Genomic DNA, 17,185 nt, shown 5'->3' on the forward strand with positions numbered 1-17,185 from the left:
GGAAAAAAAAAAAGTCACTGGGCATGTGTGTGATAAATGGAGTAAGATATACACAGAGAAAAATGAATGCCTCCTACCTGTAGTCTGATACTGGAGGCAATAGCTGAGCAGTACTTGTTCTTGTAGTGAAGCTGCAGGTGACTGATAAGCAACTCAAACACACGACTAGCGTGACTGGCTGGCAGGCTGTAAAGCTTGCTCTGCCAGGAGAGAAGAAGACGGCAGATTCTCAGTCAATTCATTACATTTCTTCCACATTCACAAAAACGTAAAAGACAAAATGCAACATGGGAACATTCCCATTCCAATAACACTGTCATCATAGGACCTGTGGCCATATGTCATTCACTTCTGAGTGCCACCATCTTTCATCAGGAGGAGAGAGAGAGAAAGTGCTACACCCAGAATCTGTTTTCTAAGCACCCTGCCTTTATTTCTTTATTCCTTTTTTATTGCCTTCTAGTTGACAATATCTGAACTTTTAAGAAAGGCCTTTCTGTCATCACTGTTGATCTTTTTAATGTAACCAATCATAACAGAGAAAGAAATCCCATTCCTGGGAGAGTATCCGTTGCTGATGAGTGTTGTGCTTTATCAGTCTACACATTGTAAGCTTGCTCTTAGATGTGTCACTCCTCTTTAAATGTAACGTAAAGTTAGCTACACGGCTAATGTCAATCAATACCCACGCTTTATGGACACAGGCCTTTAGGCTAAAAAGTTGATACTAATCAGTGGTTAAGATATTTAATCTGTGCCATGTATAAAGATGAGTGATGTAAAAAAAAAAAAAACAACCTTCAACAGGCTCAGAAAGCAATACATTTGTTTTATGTGTGTTTCAAAAGACGAACCACAGTGATATGAGGGTTCCATCTCGTGTTTTGATTTTTGGTAGTAGAAGGACAAAACAATAACCAGTAAACCAAAGTCATGTTGTTTTAATTATCAGACAGGCTGCAAAAATATCTGTAAACATGCTTAGTAAAAATACATGTTTGTTTCTTTATGCTGGTGGTCAATGTAAGAAGTTTTTTAAACATCAAAACTATTTAAACTTCAGATCATTTGAAACTGCCAATTTTTTTCTAAAATAACTTCTTAACATCAAAGTTATTGCCACTTTTGTGAATCCAGCCTCAATATCCGCATGTGTGTACCTGCAGGATTTCCAGCAGTCCCAGTATAGCAGTCCTGACATCCTCCATAGGGGACTCTGCTGTGGGGTCTCTCTCAGAAACCTCCTGGGCCCCTGAACACACCAGAGAGCGGCTGGCCACCTATGCAGAGAGGAAGAAAAAACACTGACATCACGCCACTGCAGCTAGAACAAATTGAACCAAAATGCCTTTAAGGGGGTGAAAATGTACCCGCTCAATGATGTCCAACAGGCTGGTGAAGTGGTGGGTGTTGCATCCCTCAGCGAGGTCAACCAGAAGCTGGGTGGCTTGTTTTCTGACAGCAAGGTCCCGGTCTTCAGCTATTCCACTGAGCTGGGGGATCACCACCATTTCTATCAACTCATCCTGGGTAAAGTAAGATGAAGAACACAGGAGAAAGTTTCATATTGTTGAACTATAACAGCCTACACACATCTAAGAAGAGTTTCTCACACAGGAAATATGATGTAAATCGGTCCACTAAAGCAAAACAGGACAGACATAAAACTGCAGTGACTTGACAGTTAGAAGGGCAAATGTGTATATACAGACCTCATAGAGCTGCCGGTTGGTGCTGAGAACAAAGGACAGGATATGGAGCACTTTGATCCTTATCACACTGCGAGTCTCGTTCCTTTCAGAGATAACAGAGGGGGCAGGAAAGATTGCGACACAACAGAGTGGAGACATGGATCGAGGGGATGATTAGCAAAGGAGGAGGCAAAGAAAATACCAACACCTGATCACTGACATGTTAGATATCATCACCATCTTGTTTTTGTGCATCCTACCTGAAGAATTTCTCCATGAGGCGGTGAAGGCTCTGAATCCAGCCATCCTTAGCAGGCTGGATAGACTGGGCTCTGTACGAGATGAGGGTGAGCACTGAAGCGTCCTGTCACACACACAGCAATAAGATTAGATTAGAAGAAGCAGCAGTTTGTCAGCGGACCAGATGGAAACACATGGAAAATTAAGCACTAACAGGTCTCTTGTCTGCACATTTCTCCACCAGACTGAAGAACTTTTCTGTGGAACCATGGTAACCATTCTGCTCATACAGCTCCTCCACTGTGGTCAGCAGCTCGTAGACGATGGCCTTCAACTCCGCACTGCCTATTGTCTGTGAAGACAGATCAGACATGCAACTTGGTTAACAAAGAAATTGCATTTTTCTGTGTGTGTGCGTGTATGTGTGTGTGTGCAGGCACACATGTGCAGTGCGCATGTGTGTACCTGGATCTGCTGCAGCAGTCGCTCTATGATTCCCAGCAGGATGTCCCAGGTGACCACCTGCAGCTCTTTGCCGTACTTCTTGATCAATCTGGTGATGGAGAGGACGATTTCATACGACACCACCTCATTGGCACTTGACATTGCCTGGGTGGAAGAATTCAGACAGCAACAGTCATCACAAATCATGTATTACATTCATTGAATCTAGTCTAGACTTGTTTATTCAGACTACTTTCTACTGAGTCATTTCTCAGTTATCTTTTTTTTTAAGTTCTGCTCTTCTCAATCCTTACAACTAAGGACATGGCAACAACTGATAAAGTCACACTGGATAATGCTTGATAGAAAATAATAATGATTAGCATTTAAAATAAATGCATAGACGCATGGATGCAGCCTTGGCCCTACACATTTGAGTATGTAAATATACAGAATGAGTTTCACAGCGCAAAGTGACTAATTATGTTGTATTGTTCTAAAAGTTTAAGTTTATATGTTTTTTCTGTCTGTCTGTTCTGATTTATATTTAACTGCTCATATTTTGAGCAAAAAAAAACTGACAAAACAACTTTGTTTTCATAGGACAGCTGAAGAAATGACAGTAAAGGGGAATGAAGGCGTCATGCGACATAGAGTCACAGGTCAGAATTGAAGCCAGATTGAATCCAGATTTGGAGCACTCCAGATAAACAAGAATGTTAATTGTGTCATGTTGGGCTTCAGAAAATTGTGACAGGCAACCTCCTCCAAGTGATTAAAATATTAATCATCATTAAATGAGATAATGTGTTTTCAAATCAAAGCAAACGTTTTTCTCTTACATTTTTAGCCAAGTAGGCATTGGTTATATTTTCATGTAATTTAAGCTTTTTGCCAAGTTAACAAAGAGACATTAGAAATTTAAGTCTGAGATATCTACTGGGAAAGAACACTGTGTACTATGTACTGTATGTGCATGTGTGCATTACCTTGTAGAAAGATGGCAGAACAAGTGTAGGTGTGTTTTTGAGTGCAGGAAGCCTGTGTGCGCCCCACAGTGCCATTCCAACAAAGAACACAGCTCCTCTCAACAACGGTGCATCTTCCATGTACACCCTGGTGGAGGTTGCAGGCAGTTATAGAAACACACACACTCCCATCATAGTATGTAATATATGCTCAACAGCATCACATGCTCAATAAGCTCAAACTGCTAAAACCAGGGACAATACCTCTCCTCCATTATGCGGCACATGGTGTAAATGGCACTGTGGCCAAGGTGAGTTCCCAAAACTTTCCTCATCAACTGGAGGAGCAGAGAGCAGCACAACATGGGAGAACAACAAACCACAGGGGAGAAAAGATCAGACGTTAGGAATGATACCCTTTCACATCAAAGCCTTTAGAAAAAATTAAAAAGTGTGCGTGTGTGTTTTCTCACCTTCCAGCAGGATTCACAAAACTCCTTGACATTGACGGTGCGGCAGAGCGTGATGATAAAGACAGTGAGAGAGTCTGAGGGCAGGCAGTTGTAGCACACCACTGCATCCAGTACTTGTAGTGCCACCTATGCGCGCGCACACACACACACACACACACGTATATAAAAAAGGCTGCAGTCAAACTTTACCTGATATTTAATATAATAGTCCTAAAAAAAATAAATAAATAAAAACTCTGGTTCATACATTTTACATTATTCTTCAATCTATACTCCAAGGTCCTGTTTTACTTTTACTTTGCTTTTTGGTTAATTTGATCAAAATGTTTCAAAGATTAATTGTGAGAGCTGTGAGACTCTAAGCATGGACAGTCAGCATGGTCTGTTGAATGCTAACAAGATGTGTGAATAAAGAATGTGTTGATTGTTCTTCAGTTGACACTTGAAAAACACATTGCACTGCTGTTACAGTTACTTCAGTTTAACTGAAATCTGTAACAGTCACCTACCTCAATATCTGTTGAAGATGTAGTTCTATTGCACAGGAGGCAGATTTTCCTGCACAGAACAGAATGGGCAAAAAATGCATGGTGATAACATTTTCTGGATTTGAAAAAAGCATGTATATTAATTTGTATCTGTGACTTACTGGACCATGATGGAGACATTTTGGTCCAGGTAGCAGCTGTTAAACTTCACCAGATTTACAAGAACATGGAGAAAGTCAGAAGTGAGACCTATGTCCATCCACAGGAGGACGAAGCGTGCTGGATGACAGGAGAAAAACAAAAAGAACAGAATAAAATGAACCCCATGACTAAGTGTGTAAAAGATGAATCATGCCTTTACAAGTTGAAATACTATGTTGCTAAAGTTAGACTGTATCTTATTTTTTTTGCATTTGTCAGATACAACAGAAGATTTACAATCAGCATGGAGAAAATGCAAGTCCAGTTGCACTGTTATGCATCAAACTGCAAAATTAGCCAGTGTCAACACATAGTTCATTTACAGAAAACAGAACAACAAACACATTAAAACTAACCACAGTCGAGACATACAGAGACACACAGTATAGAGGGAGCAAACTACACAATTAACTAATACAACCTATCTTTTTAACACTGTTTTCACAACAGTTTAAAGGATATTTCTTAAATTTCTTAAACCCCAAATTTTTACATATTTTTGTGCTTTCATGACTAATAGGTACAAAAGGTTTTGGAATTAATCCAGTAGATCGCCTCTGCCAGCAGCTGCTACAATGGCTTCAACAATCATTGAAGGGAACTGCACCTCTCAAAGTACATAGACTAAAAGCACTTATTTTGCAACTGGTAGGCTGAGATTGTGAGTTTCTGACAACAATATGGAAAGTATCCCCACAGACATAGACCATTTTATTAGAGTAAAATCCATTCTGTTTAAGCAGAAAGCTCCTCCTCTCCTTAAAGCTGCCAGACTATATTCACAAAAACAGTAATTTATGTAACTTTGCAGATCATGATTAAAAATTCCACAGAAACAAAATAAAACTCACAGTGTTTTATGTTAAACTGTTCACAAATCACCAACTCTGTTGGGTTCAAAATGCACTCTTAATTCACCGCTCTAGAGGTGAAAATATCCTGGCTCTACATGCCATTTTCCCCCTCTGCTTCTCTGATGTCTGCCCTCTCTCCCGCTGCTCTTCCAAAATGTTCTCCCATGGAGATTTACCTATGTCCTCCTCCAGGTACGTGATGTCTTTCCCGTTCTCAGTTAAGGCCTTGAAGACTTCCAGCCTATCAGAGAGGTCCTCGTTGCATGGTTGGTAGTCTCTGATCACCTTGAAAAAGTAGGCTCTCAGAGGGCCGAGCCGCTCGCCCTTCACATAAACCAGTGAACACACTTTGTTAAGTGACAGCAACTGTTATCACATATTGTGTCACAGCTTGCATGTGTGTTGTGCCTACATACCTGTCCCTGTATGATGGCCCTCAGAAGCTGCAGGACAGCGTGCCTGGCCTCAGGTGGCTGCTCCAGAGACAGCATGTCCTCCACAGCTTTCCATACTGCCTCCACTGCGTGCTGAAAAACACACACAGATTTTGACAAACACAGAAAAAAACTTATAGTGCACTGTCAGAAATATCACAACAGGAACAGCACACTCACCTCCTCAAACTTTTTAGTTTTGGCAAGATCACAGACATGGTTCATCATGCGAACGCGGTTGCTCAGGCCGCAGTCTGGGTGAAGCTCCTGGGGAAAAAAAATCATCGCTGTGACGTGATGCAAAGCATAATGGGAAAAAAATTAAACGCATGGTGGGTTTGAGTATGCATGAACATGCAGAGACATTCACTTTCATCAGCACACCTTGATGATGTCAGTCGTAATGATGAACTCAGACGGTTTGGTTTCACTCTGTTTGCTCGGTGGCCGTGGGGGTCCCAGCCCAAAGATCCCCTTGACCTTGTCCTTCAGACTTTCTTTGCTGGGCTGTTTATTCATTGTTACCTGGAGATGTGATAAATTGCACAGGCCTGAACTGATGGCTGCCTGGAGAAATAGTAAAACATGCTTAAGAATTCTTGTAAGAGATTCAATTTAGCATAACTAACTCATCAGAATATTACAAGAATCATAATAGTACAAATTTGACAAACATGAGGGTGAGTGAGTATAACCTAAACCAATCTGACAGGAAAGATTTTAAGTGTCACCCAAACCACAAACAAACATTCACTGGGTTACTCAGAGTGACTGAGGGGCAGTTTTGCGAGGGACACACTGTTATTGAATCAATATTGCAGCATAGTCATTAAATATATCTCTGCACACTCAACTGTTTGACAGGTCAGAGAGCAGCACTTGTTTACTTTAGTGTGCTTGTACTACTATGCCCATATCTTGTTTTTTTTGGACAATTACTTCTCTGTGTTGTCTGACATCTGTAGAGCGTAGAGCCACAAGGACATTATTAATTGAGATTTCTATTTTCAACCTTTTTTCCCTCCTACTGAGACTCTGACAGTGTAAAGTTTTATAGATTTTATCAGCGGTTCTTTGAGGACACTGCTTAGCTGAGGTGTCAGTATCATTCAGTCTCGCTAAATCTTGTTTCACGATCAATATATTTAGCAGATGGTGAACTAGACAAAGGACACAGTCACAGTAAATATGTGGTGTGTGATGTGTGACAGCACCTCTTCTGTTTTGCAATGGAGTGTATTTGTTTTATATTATGGTGCCAGATAGACTTTTTTTTCTCCAAAATAACACAGAGAGAAAGACGTTTATATGCCTTTTCACGCAATTACTTTAATGGCTTTCAGTGCTGGTCCTCTGGGTATTTTATATATAAATTAGGGTGGCAGCAGAAATTTTTTACCCTTATCAGTTGACACAAAAACTAGTGTAGTGAGGGACTGGGAGGGGTTGCGTACCTCTAGTTTGATTTGGTAGTTATCCTAACTTGTGTATTCTCATTAAAGGGCTGAATATTGTTTTCCTATAAATCTGTCTGTGTGGTGGATATCTTCTTGCTCCTGACACCAGACCGACCAACAAAATTTGGTGGCAACATTACACCGCCTTTAAATCTGCAAACATTCATTACAGCATGGCACAACAAGCAAATGAGTAAATGTGTTTTCTTGTAATTTGGGTGAACAGAGCCTTTAAGACTTCAGCAGTGAAGTTTGGAGTTCCAGCATGTCAACGTGTAAACCAGGAGGGGGGGCAGGTTTGGACAATTTGCTGTCATGTGGACTTGTCAGAGACAGAGGGGAGGGGAGGTGAGCAGGCAGACAACGACTGGTCTGTTTCAGCTCAACAACAACAAGCACATCGGTTTCAAGGTAGCCTCCGACCACAGCTAGTCCTATCTGTGAACACTTGACAACGTAAACATGGTTTAATCAGGAGAAATGCACAATGGCGCTGCTGCTGAACCGTTAGCTCCGCGTTACATTGCCATGGGCTAGCACTCTGTGGCACTCAAGGTCTGGTAGCTTAAAAAAAAAAAAGAAAAGAAAAGACAACACCTCCTTTCCTCTCCCCAACTCCTCCTCCTCCTCCCCCCTCTCCTCTCACCTTACCGGAGATGAGTCGCTTTCATTCAGCCACAGCTTCGTCCATATGCAGCCAACAGAGCCGTCTGCGTCTGGGCATTGATATAACTCTGTGTTTGCTGCTGGACGCTCGTTCTCGTCCAAGCTCGGTCTTCCACTGCTCAACCGGATGACACAGTAATGCTGTGACAGGGGCACTTCCTACAAAAACACGTTTGTCGCACTCGCTGATGGGAAATGTAGTTATTTTCTGAGAAGGCTAACCCCAACCACGCTAAAGCCCGTTTGTTAGTTTAAATGTTACGACGAACGAGGAGTAAAACATCTACATAATGCTGCGCTACTGTTCTGTTTCATAATGCCACCGTGAAACCGCTTAATAAGGAAACAGAAGCTGTACAACGCTATGAACTGAAACGTTATCCAACTGTTAGTTAACTTGCAACGGGCAGCCAGCTAGCTTAACGCGTCGCCGACGCTGAAGTTGGTTCCTTATTGGAGGCAGGAGCTGCACCGTGGGCAGGCCGCCTGAGAGTGGAGCTCTGAGACAGCAGTGTGAAGGTACTGGCTCGGTTATACGGGCAAGAGCATCGTAAACAAGACACATCTATGTCTTTCTGTCAAAGAGACAGAGATCAGCGAACATCTGAGGCAGGGGTGCACATCCGATGTCAGGATTGGGGGGGCACAAAAGTTTTGGGGGGGTTTTTTGGCCCTTATGCAACTCATACTATGCCACCATAAATGACAACTTCGTAGAGGCTCGCAATATCATTCAAGTACTGCAACAGCAAACAGCGCGTATCACTGCTTACTTAACTGTTTTATAAGTGAATCATAATTTTAAGGGTCTGGGCATGTAATGTCTACACATGTCCTAAGAGCACAATATGTAAAATGTAAGATGATATAAGAATTGTAGTGGAGGAGACCAGAGATGGAATGTGGAGTCAGAGATACATTTGTCAAACATTGTTTGTTCCAGCATTTCAGTCATTTCATTTTAGATGTGAATCTAAAATGTGAAGAATGTGAAGTCTGAAAATACATTTATTCAATTTTGAATAGTTTTTGGTATTTTTATTGGGGGGGGCAATTCATGTTTTTCAGAAATTGGGGGGGACATAAAGGATGAATAAAGTATCTATCTATCTATCTACATTTTATGGTGTCTCCTTCTTGTAAATTGTGCCATTTTGCAGGTAAGGTTTAATAGTACAGCATGATTTCAGTCCAAACCATAAGCTCATTATAGGTTTGTGTAAAAAAAAAAAAAAAAAAAAAAAAGAGTCATTCTGAATAATGTTATAAGGTTGTTTTTTTTTTTAATCCACTGCAAATAGTGTATCCACAATAGCCTAATTCGACAGATTAATGAATTTGTAGTGATACAGTGTTGAGGAAATTGCTTGTAAATTGACCTGAAGGTGAATTTCAGCAAAACATTGAAAGGTGTGCAGCCACAGACATTGAAATTGTTAGATTGGCAGGATGCTGGTGAGAGCATGAAGAAAACGTTGTCATAAAAAGAGTTATAAAGTATACTGTCTGGACTGAGATAATAGAGGATATATGGACAGTACAGTATTTAAAAGAGGAAAACACAGTCAGGAATTTTTCTTTTTGTGATCAGGAAGATACTGTGGATGGACCAGGATGAGCTTTACAGTCCTACATATCAAAATATATGATTATAAGCCTCAGAAATCACTTGAATAAAGGGAGGAGCTCAGGTGATCACTGTGGATATCATTGTTTGTTCTTCTTATTTGTTCTATTTCTTTATTTCGTAAAAACTGTGATTTGAAATACCAAATCACATTACATTCCTGTTGCTGGTTTATTTCAGTTTGTATATCCCATATATCCGACAGCTATCTTCTTCATTCAAAACATGACAGCATTCTTTTACTTTGAATACCTTCTTCGGCATGTTTTGATATTTACATTATCGAATATAATTGCCCGAATTTCTTCTGGTAGTATTTAGTAGTAGTATAGTATTAGTGCTACTATAATAGTAGTAGTAGTAGTAGTAGTAGTGTTCATTGTTGTTGTTGTTGTTGTTGTTGTTGTTGTTGTTGTTGTTGTTGCACTAACTTGAAGGAGGGATCCAACTTTTCCGGTCCGCTCGTGACCAGAAATGACGAATGAGAAACCAACTTCAGCTTCATCTAAATGTTTTACGCAAGCAGCAGCACGAGGGTCTGTTATGTAGCCCATTGTTTCACAATGACTTCTCCTTATTTCACGCAGAGGACTGTTATCACTCGGAGTGGGAACCAAAATGCCGGCTGCACTCCTTTGGCCTCCCTCGGGTCCAAACTTACCGACAGACGGCCGAATGTGGGACGGGTCTCCTCTGCGGCGGTGAAAGAGGAGGAGGAGGAGGCGAAGGTCTCCGAGCCAAGACCCTCCTCGGTCAACTTATCAGAGGGTAATGTTTACGTTGTAGAACACGAAATATTCGAAATATTACAAAACAAGACACAGTGCATGTAGCTAACGCTAGCCTCTGACGGACTGCTGTGTCTCTGGGTGATGGTCGCTGTGACCTGTTCACCTATAGGTCTCGTGCATCTGAAAGGTGATTGGCACATCACCACAGTAGATCTGAGCAAGACGGGCTGCATCCAAGGCCACTGTAGACAAAACTTTCAGAGGACATGCAGGCCCACTGTGTGCTGCAGGAGTAGTTGAGGTGTCTGGACGACAATACATTCTGGCCTTTAATTCAACCCAGTTTAAATTTAACCTGTTCCTTCTTGTGTGAGTTAGGGAATGCAGACAATACGGGGCTCACAGCTCCAAGAGACCTTGGAGTCAGCATTCAGCTGTGTGGGTCAAAGGTTAGCAGGGGACAAGGCCACTATAGGAACTGAATTGGAGCCTGACTCCTGTTCCAGATGGAGGATGATATTTAAACAGACACATCTCCAGAAAAGGATAGAGGGCTCATCTAGGTAATTTTGGAGTACAAGCCCGAAGGAGGGACAGTAACAGATTTGGTCATTTATGGGAGATGGACCTTCAACCCACCACAGTGACCAATTAGGAGTAAGAAAGTACTGCCCAAGGGACTTTAAGAAGGGTCCCACGAGTAGAGACGAGGGGTGGCACTTGGTAGAATTCCTAAGAGCGAAGGCATAGGAGTTCTGATAGGGCAAGAAGGGCAAAAACGTTTGGCATTACTTTGCCCTAGATTGGAGAACATCAGATGTGGGGCCACACTCTGCTCGGACGCTAGGCTCAAGTCTGTTTTAATAAAGATTGCTCTATCATTCCACCCAGCCTTGCCTCCGCAGAATTTTTATCAACCTACTACACGCCGACATTTTTGAAGAAGACAGCCCAGAAACTACATAGTTCACCTAACGCTGTTTCTGTCATGCCCCCCTCCAGAAACTGAAAAAACGTTCATGTCCTCCACCCCACATGTGTTATAACTGGGGAAGAAACTAATATAAAAGCATCTGAATAGAGTTGCATTGAGTCAGAGGTCAGCGTGATAGCATCAGCGAACTCTTGTGCATGTTCCCTATATTTATCATTTTCATCCAAGTGTTTTTTTGTTTTTGTTTTTTTGTTTCCTGCAGTGGCTCTTTGCCCCAACCCCCAGTTTAAACGAACACTTCGCCCAAACATGAAAATTCAGTCATTATCTACTCACCCCCAAGGCGTTGGAGTGTTGGATGAAGTTTTGTAGTCCACAAAACATTTTCTGGAGGTCCGCAGCAAAACCCTGATGCAGCATTCTCCAAAACAGCTGAAGTAGATGGAGACTTGTTTTAAAATGTAAGAACAAACAACTGATAAAATAACATCAAAAGGCGCAATACAGCTGTTAAAAATTTCTGGAAGCCCAAAGATCCCAAATTGATTTGAAAGATTATACTGACACCCTTGACACGCAGTCCAGCCCTTGCACCCACTTCAGAGAGGGTACGTGGTAGCGCTTTTTTAGTTTATCAGCTACAGTGAAGATTTTCTCTTTGTTTGTTTGTTTTTTGTTTTTTGTTTTTTTCATTTCCACGCAAGTCCCCAGCTATTTCCGGTGTTTGGGAGAATTCTGCTTTGCTGTGAAGCTCCAGAAACATTTTGTGGGCTAGGAAACTTGACCAGATATTCCATCAGCATGAGAGCGAGTAGACAGTGACTGCATTTTCGCTTTGGGGGAGAACTTGTCCTTTTAAACACCACCTGCATATAAATGCGGAAAAAAGTACTTCCAGTGGGCCAGCTTATATTTATTGTTCAGACTTGGCCCATGGTCTTGGATGAAATGTTAATTGAGGTGCCCATAATTTTATTCCTCAAATATTCGAATACATACTTTATGTCATGTAGTGTACTTTACTTGTAATGCAGACTCAGTGTATTCCATGCTTGGTATGGTAATTTTCATCCTCTCCCCTGTGCTCATTTAGGTGGTTGCCCTGAACCCCTCCGCCACAGCACAGCTCATCCAAAAACAGAAACAGACACTGTACCGCTGTCTTCGCACGGCCGCAGGAGGAGACAGCTGAAGGTGGAATATGATGAGACTGACGGTGTTACACCGGTGAAGACAGAGCACTGGGAACCTCCTGACTGGAAGAAACAATTAGGGTACATCCGTGAGATGAGAAGTGGCCGTGATGCACCTGTAGACAACATGGGAGCGGAGAAATGCTACGACACCGGGGCCCCTGCACATGTGGGTGTTGTGGTCTTTTTTAAAGTCTACATAATTTAGTCTTCTAAAAAATAGACTGCTGATATCGCTCTGCGGTAGCCTCCACTGAGAAGCATACAAGAGCTGATCAGGGCAATGTTTTACAAACAGTTGTGCATTTTCCTGAGTTTTTACAACTTGAACACCATCTGGTGTGGAAATAAGAGTTATTCCCAGTTTGTACGTGATAGCTATGCCCAATACATATAGAGGGCAGCAGTCTGACAGCAGAAATGCATCTTTAAAGTTTGTGCTGTAATCAGCAGAGCATTCAAGAGGAACAGTAAAATGTTCACGTACTGTAGCAAAAGCACTTGTAGAGTTGACAAAGCTGCCTGACATTTTAGGAGAGCTCAGAAACTCTCCTTGTATCACTGAGTGTGTAGCACCAGAGTCAACGAGGAAAGAAACATTCTGTCATTCACAGATAGAGACTAAGTTGGCATTTTCTTGAAGGCACTGTTTTCATATTTCCCATATGTACCAGTTAGAGGTGAACATTTTCTTTCAAGGAAAATGATTACATCACATAACAATTCAAATATGTGATCTGTAGTGTGTGAGGATCCGTCCATTTCTGTGAGTGTACCAGTCTCCAGATGTGTCAGGTGAGTCAGAGTAGAGAATGAGCCATCTGTCGCCTCTTGGAAACTTTTCTGAAATCTTTTGCCCAATCTGTGGCAGGTGTGCCATGGCCTCATCAGCTCATCACCTCATCAGCCCTAGTGTAAGGTCGAGGAGTAAGAGGGGAGTGTTGTCCAAAGTTTGCAGCGACAGATGTGAGCTTGGTTTGGGGTTGCTGTCCTTGGTGGCACTGAGCTTCACATCCCCTTGATCGTGTCCAGGAGAGCTCATATCTGGTTGGGGAACAGGCGTTGATGGTTTCTGGTTGCCCACCTATGGGGGGTGCTTGAGACCATGGTGGTGGTGTCTGCGGTGATGTGGGCAGGAGGGGCGCTGTCGAGGTCATAATCCACTCTTGAGACACTGAGGCACAGGACCTGGAAGTGGGGGATACAGAAAAGAAACTAGATTCTTAGAGGACAGCTCTGTTCTTTTCTCATCATTTGCACGCGTTTGCATCTCTCCCTGCATCCATCTTCCTCTTCCCACATACTAAAGGCTTTCAAATGCCTTTCGACCTCTTCCAGTTTTTTATTTGACTCTTTTTGCTTTTATCTTTTTTATTTTGAAATTAATCCTCTAACCAATTCAGCTGTCTCATACTGAATGTCCCTCCGCAGGGAAAACCAAAATTTCTCACCCAGATATGTAAAGGCTCTATAGCCTCGTTACCATAATTAAATTTCATATCATTTATGTTTGTAATATAAATTATAATATAATTTTCCATTACACTAGTTTAAATTAATTCATCTTCCCTTTGTCTTCTCACAGGTGAGACGTTTCCAGGTGTTGGTCTCACTCATGCTGTCTAGTCAAACCAAGGACCAGGTGACAGCAGCCGCTATGCAAAAGCTCCGAGCTCACGGATGCACTGTAGAGAATATACTCGCTACTGATGATGACACACTGGGAAAGCTCATCCACCCTGTCGGCTTCTGGAGGGTAAAACTCTCTTCGTGTGCATGTTTTCACATCAGGAAGGTTTAATGAAATCAGTTTCACAACCTCATCCTTTGGTTTGGCACCTTATTGTAATGTTTCCCCCACACACCCTTTTCTAGACTAAGGTGAAGTATCTGAAGCTGACATCGGCCATGCTGCAGAAGGAGTTTGGCGGGGACATCCCAGACAGCGTGGAGGGGCTGGTCAGCCTGCCTGGAGTCGGACCTAAGATGGCTCACCTGGCAATGGACATCGCCTGGGACCAGGTGTCTGGCATTGGTGGGTAAACACTCCTGAAGTGTGCACAGTCACTTGCACATGAAAAGGAATAATGTTTGTAAGGGGAGATAGAGCTGAGTGTTTGAATGCTGATGTTAGCTAATGAGTTAACAAATATGATGTGTGACTATGAAATATCACCCAATTTCCCTGTAGACACCATCATCCATAATCTTTTCAGTTGCTGATTAATCAGGACGTGGTGAAACGGTAACAATTATTCACATTCCTTGTGTTTACACAACCTGCAACCTAGAAACCAGCAGAATAACATTATCCCAGCATTGGAGCTTCCCACCCTGAGTGTGACGCGAGAGGATAATGGCCACTGTGTGACGTATTCCACATTATGTCTGATCAACAGTCCAGAAATAGTCCAGTTGCTGGGTGAACCATTTTCTGTAACATAAAACAAGGACATACGCAAATCTTCCTACAGTATGTGTTCGTGCATGTGCTCATACAATGTGTTTTTTTTGTTGTTGTTGTTGTTGTTGTTGTTTAGGCGTGGACACACATGTGCATCGTATCTCCAATAGGCTGGGCTGGCTCAAGAAACCAACAAAGAACCCAGAGGAGACACGTAAAGCCCTGGAGCAATGGTTACCCAGGTAACAGCCTGACTTGATCACTGCTGACCCGCACAACCTGATTAACACGGACCAACAACCCAATAAAGATCAGAGTCACTAAGGTTGACCCAGATACATACAGCACATAATTTGCTCTGGTGATGAATTGGAGCTCTTCACCATAAGATATGGTGGCTGATTTGCAAGAAATATGATAAACTTTCTTTTCTTTTTATTGTCACCACTCCCTCTTGAAAGGAAGTTTCTAGGGGCCATCTGAGCCATCATCTCGATTAAGTCCCTGCAGGGCTGATTTAAACACATTTTGGAATTTAATGAGTTTACTGTTGAAGTGATGTAATGTAATTATTTATAGATAAAAACAACTCAATCTTGATTCAAAGCTTCTTTTATTGATAGATGAAACAACCACATCTAATGTGAGAGTGGTCACATGTAGCAATAAAACCACACAGAACACTGCAGTTCCCCAGAATATTTGCATCTTTAAGATCATTGTTTTGGTCTTGTGTTGCATTTGTTTAACCAAGAAAACATTCTCTTTTCAACCTATTAAAGGCCATTGTAGCTGATAATAATAATTGTATAATGATGAATAATGTGATGCCGGGAAAATTTGGTGTTTTGGATGGTCATCATCTATGTACAGTTCAACATGCTGAGATTAATATATGACAGTAATGATAATAATGCTATCACATGTAAAGACTGTTTATTGCATAATTTATAGGTAAAGGAGTGGTTTTAGGGTGACAGGCTTATTGCACAGAGATTGTTTTCTGATTTCTGTTTCTGTTCAGTTATTGTATGTTCTGTAGTTGTTGTGGCAAATATAGCTCTGCAAAAATCAATAAATGAATGCAGGTTTAGAGCTAAGCTTGAGATGTACCTGATGCACTCTGTTGCAGGGAGCTGTGGAGTGAGATCAACTGGCTGCTCGTGGGTTTCGGACAGCAGGTTTGCCTCCCCATCAACCCACTTTGCTCTGTGTGTCTGAACCAGCACAGCTGTCCCTCTGCCCACAAGAACTCTCCTGCAAAGAGGCCTAAAGCTGGATCTCCACGATCTCCAAGTCCAACGTCTCCTTTTAAAACAAAAACTGAACCTGAGCAGGATTCCACTGTTTACAACAGGAGGACAAAGAAGGAGCCACTGTCCACACCTATTTCCCCCACCATCCAGAGGAGGAGGCAGAAAAGTAAAGTTAATCATTGATTTAGTTGTCACATCAGTTTTGTCAGAGCTGTGACCAAATGTTGGAAAAGACTCAAACATACAAACGCACACACACTTAAAACATGCATCCAAGTTAGACATTAATGTGAATATGTAGTTCAGGATATCTGTATATTGATTGTTGAGTTTCATTTGACACTATAAGTACACCTTTTACACTTTATATAAGATGAAATATTTTTATACCCTGTAAATTCTTTATTACCAAATAAAAGGAATGTCTGAGACTGGATGTGAAGGTCATGTTTCAAGTTTGCACAGTGTGTCCAGTAGAGGGAGCGTCTGTTGCATATTTACTGGGAAAATAACAAGAACATAAACATGAAAAAGTAATTTATTGCATTAGATCAACAAATACAAAACAAATACAACAAAAAAAAATTATGAAGTTGTATTGATCAGTTGATCAAGCTTTATAATATCAATTAACAGTAAATTTATCTTTATTAAACTTTAGTTCATGGTAATTTGACTAAACAGTTTAATGATTAATTTATTAAGCAATTGTAAAGGTTTATAAACTACACAGTATGCATTATCCATTATACACGTCAGCTATAACTTTATATGTTATATTACAACTTTACAATGAACAACTGCTTAATGAGTGGTTTATAAAGCAGTCCAGTGTTTTTTAACAGTGGAATAACTATCAATAAAAAAACAGTGTTACCTGTCAGTTCAGTAACTTTGCTGGTCACATATTTCCATTTACTGTAAAATATAAAGTCAAAACAAATGACCAAACACTGCTAAAGGTGCAAAATGTAAGAATTTATTTTCATTTTAATCATTATGAAATTTTACGAGTTAATGAAAAATGAGCCAAAATCATCAACAGAATGTGAAGAAATAACAGTTTTGACTCCTTTGTGTTGTCTCTGAGAGATATCTACTGAAGTTAGCATGCTAACCAGTTA

At 41.3% G+C, this 17,185-nt stretch overlaps 2 protein-coding genes across 9 annotated transcripts in view; one reads left to right on the top strand and one right to left on the bottom strand.

Annotated features, from left to right (window-relative positions):
* The window catches only part of tsc2 (TSC complex subunit 2), a 34,052-nt gene extending 23,713 nt beyond the window's left edge, over nucleotides 1-10,339 (bottom strand). Inside the window, exons 1-17 of one of the 7 annotated variants that reach the window (XM_037106989.1) lie at nucleotides 10,205-10,339; nucleotides 6,178-6,318; nucleotides 5,974-6,060; nucleotides 5,776-5,886; nucleotides 5,536-5,683; nucleotides 4,466-4,583; nucleotides 4,326-4,374; nucleotides 3,817-3,942; nucleotides 3,608-3,681; nucleotides 3,365-3,491; nucleotides 2,397-2,540; nucleotides 2,146-2,283; nucleotides 1,952-2,055; nucleotides 1,713-1,794; nucleotides 1,371-1,526; nucleotides 1,161-1,280; nucleotides 78-200 (exon numbers count right to left, since the gene is read on the bottom strand). In XM_037106989.1, coding sequence (XP_036962884.1) covers nucleotides 78-200; nucleotides 1,161-1,280; nucleotides 1,371-1,526; nucleotides 1,713-1,794; nucleotides 1,952-2,055; nucleotides 2,146-2,283; nucleotides 2,397-2,540; nucleotides 3,365-3,491; nucleotides 3,608-3,681; nucleotides 3,817-3,942; nucleotides 4,326-4,374; nucleotides 4,466-4,583; nucleotides 5,536-5,683; nucleotides 5,776-5,886; nucleotides 5,974-6,060; nucleotides 6,178-6,312 — 1,842 coding nt within the window. In that variant the 5' untranslated portion in view covers nucleotides 6,313-6,318; nucleotides 10,205-10,339. Of the gene's footprint in view, nucleotides 1-77; nucleotides 201-1,160; nucleotides 1,281-1,370; nucleotides 1,527-1,712; nucleotides 1,795-1,951; nucleotides 2,056-2,145; nucleotides 2,284-2,396; nucleotides 2,541-3,364; nucleotides 3,492-3,607; nucleotides 3,682-3,816; nucleotides 3,943-4,325; nucleotides 4,375-4,465; nucleotides 4,584-5,535; nucleotides 5,684-5,775; nucleotides 5,887-5,973; nucleotides 6,061-6,177; nucleotides 6,361-7,896; nucleotides 8,408-10,204 lie in introns of those variants that run through there. The other 6 variants (XM_037106979.1, XM_037106970.1, XM_037106960.1 and 3 more) reach the window with 6 other exon arrangements.
* On the top strand, nucleotides 10,020-16,492 carry nthl1 (nth-like DNA glycosylase 1). Of its 2 annotated transcripts, none has more exons than XM_037107021.1 (6): nucleotides 10,020-10,311; nucleotides 12,302-12,570; nucleotides 13,987-14,157; nucleotides 14,277-14,436; nucleotides 14,976-15,047; nucleotides 15,938-16,059. In XM_037107021.1, exons 1-6 carry the CDS (start codon nucleotides 10,053-10,055, stop codon nucleotides 16,024-16,026), a joined length of 1,020 nt encoding a protein of 339 aa, XP_036962916.1. In that variant the 5' UTR covers nucleotides 10,020-10,052; the 3' UTR covers nucleotides 16,027-16,059. The 2 variants fall into 2 exon arrangements, with proteins under 2 accessions (XP_036962916.1, XP_036962906.1); XM_037107011.1 differs by having other exon boundaries at nucleotides 10,023-10,311; nucleotides 14,942-15,047; nucleotides 15,938-16,492.
* The last annotated feature ends 693 nt before the right edge of the window (nucleotides 16,493-17,185 follow it).

Source organism: Acanthopagrus latus, chromosome 1 (assembly GCF_904848185.1).
Source record: "Acanthopagrus latus isolate v.2019 chromosome 1, fAcaLat1.1, whole genome shotgun sequence".
Lineage (NCBI taxonomy): Eukaryota > Metazoa > Chordata > Actinopteri > Spariformes > Sparidae > Acanthopagrus > Acanthopagrus latus.

Bases quoted from the DNA above. Each gene is read 5' to 3' on its own strand.
- nthl1 (XM_037107011.1), top strand. From the start codon at position 10,053: ATGTTTTACGCAAGCAGCAGCACGAGGGTCTGTTATGTAGCCCATTGT. The intron at 12,571-13,986 runs GTGGGTGTTGTG...GTCTTCTCACAG, and splicing joins ACACCGGGGCCCCTGCACAT to GTGAGACGTTTCCAGGTGTT. The intron at 14,437-14,941 runs GTGGGTAAACAC...GTTGTTGTTTAG, and splicing joins GGACCAGGTGTCTGGCATTG to GCGTGGACACACATGTGCAT.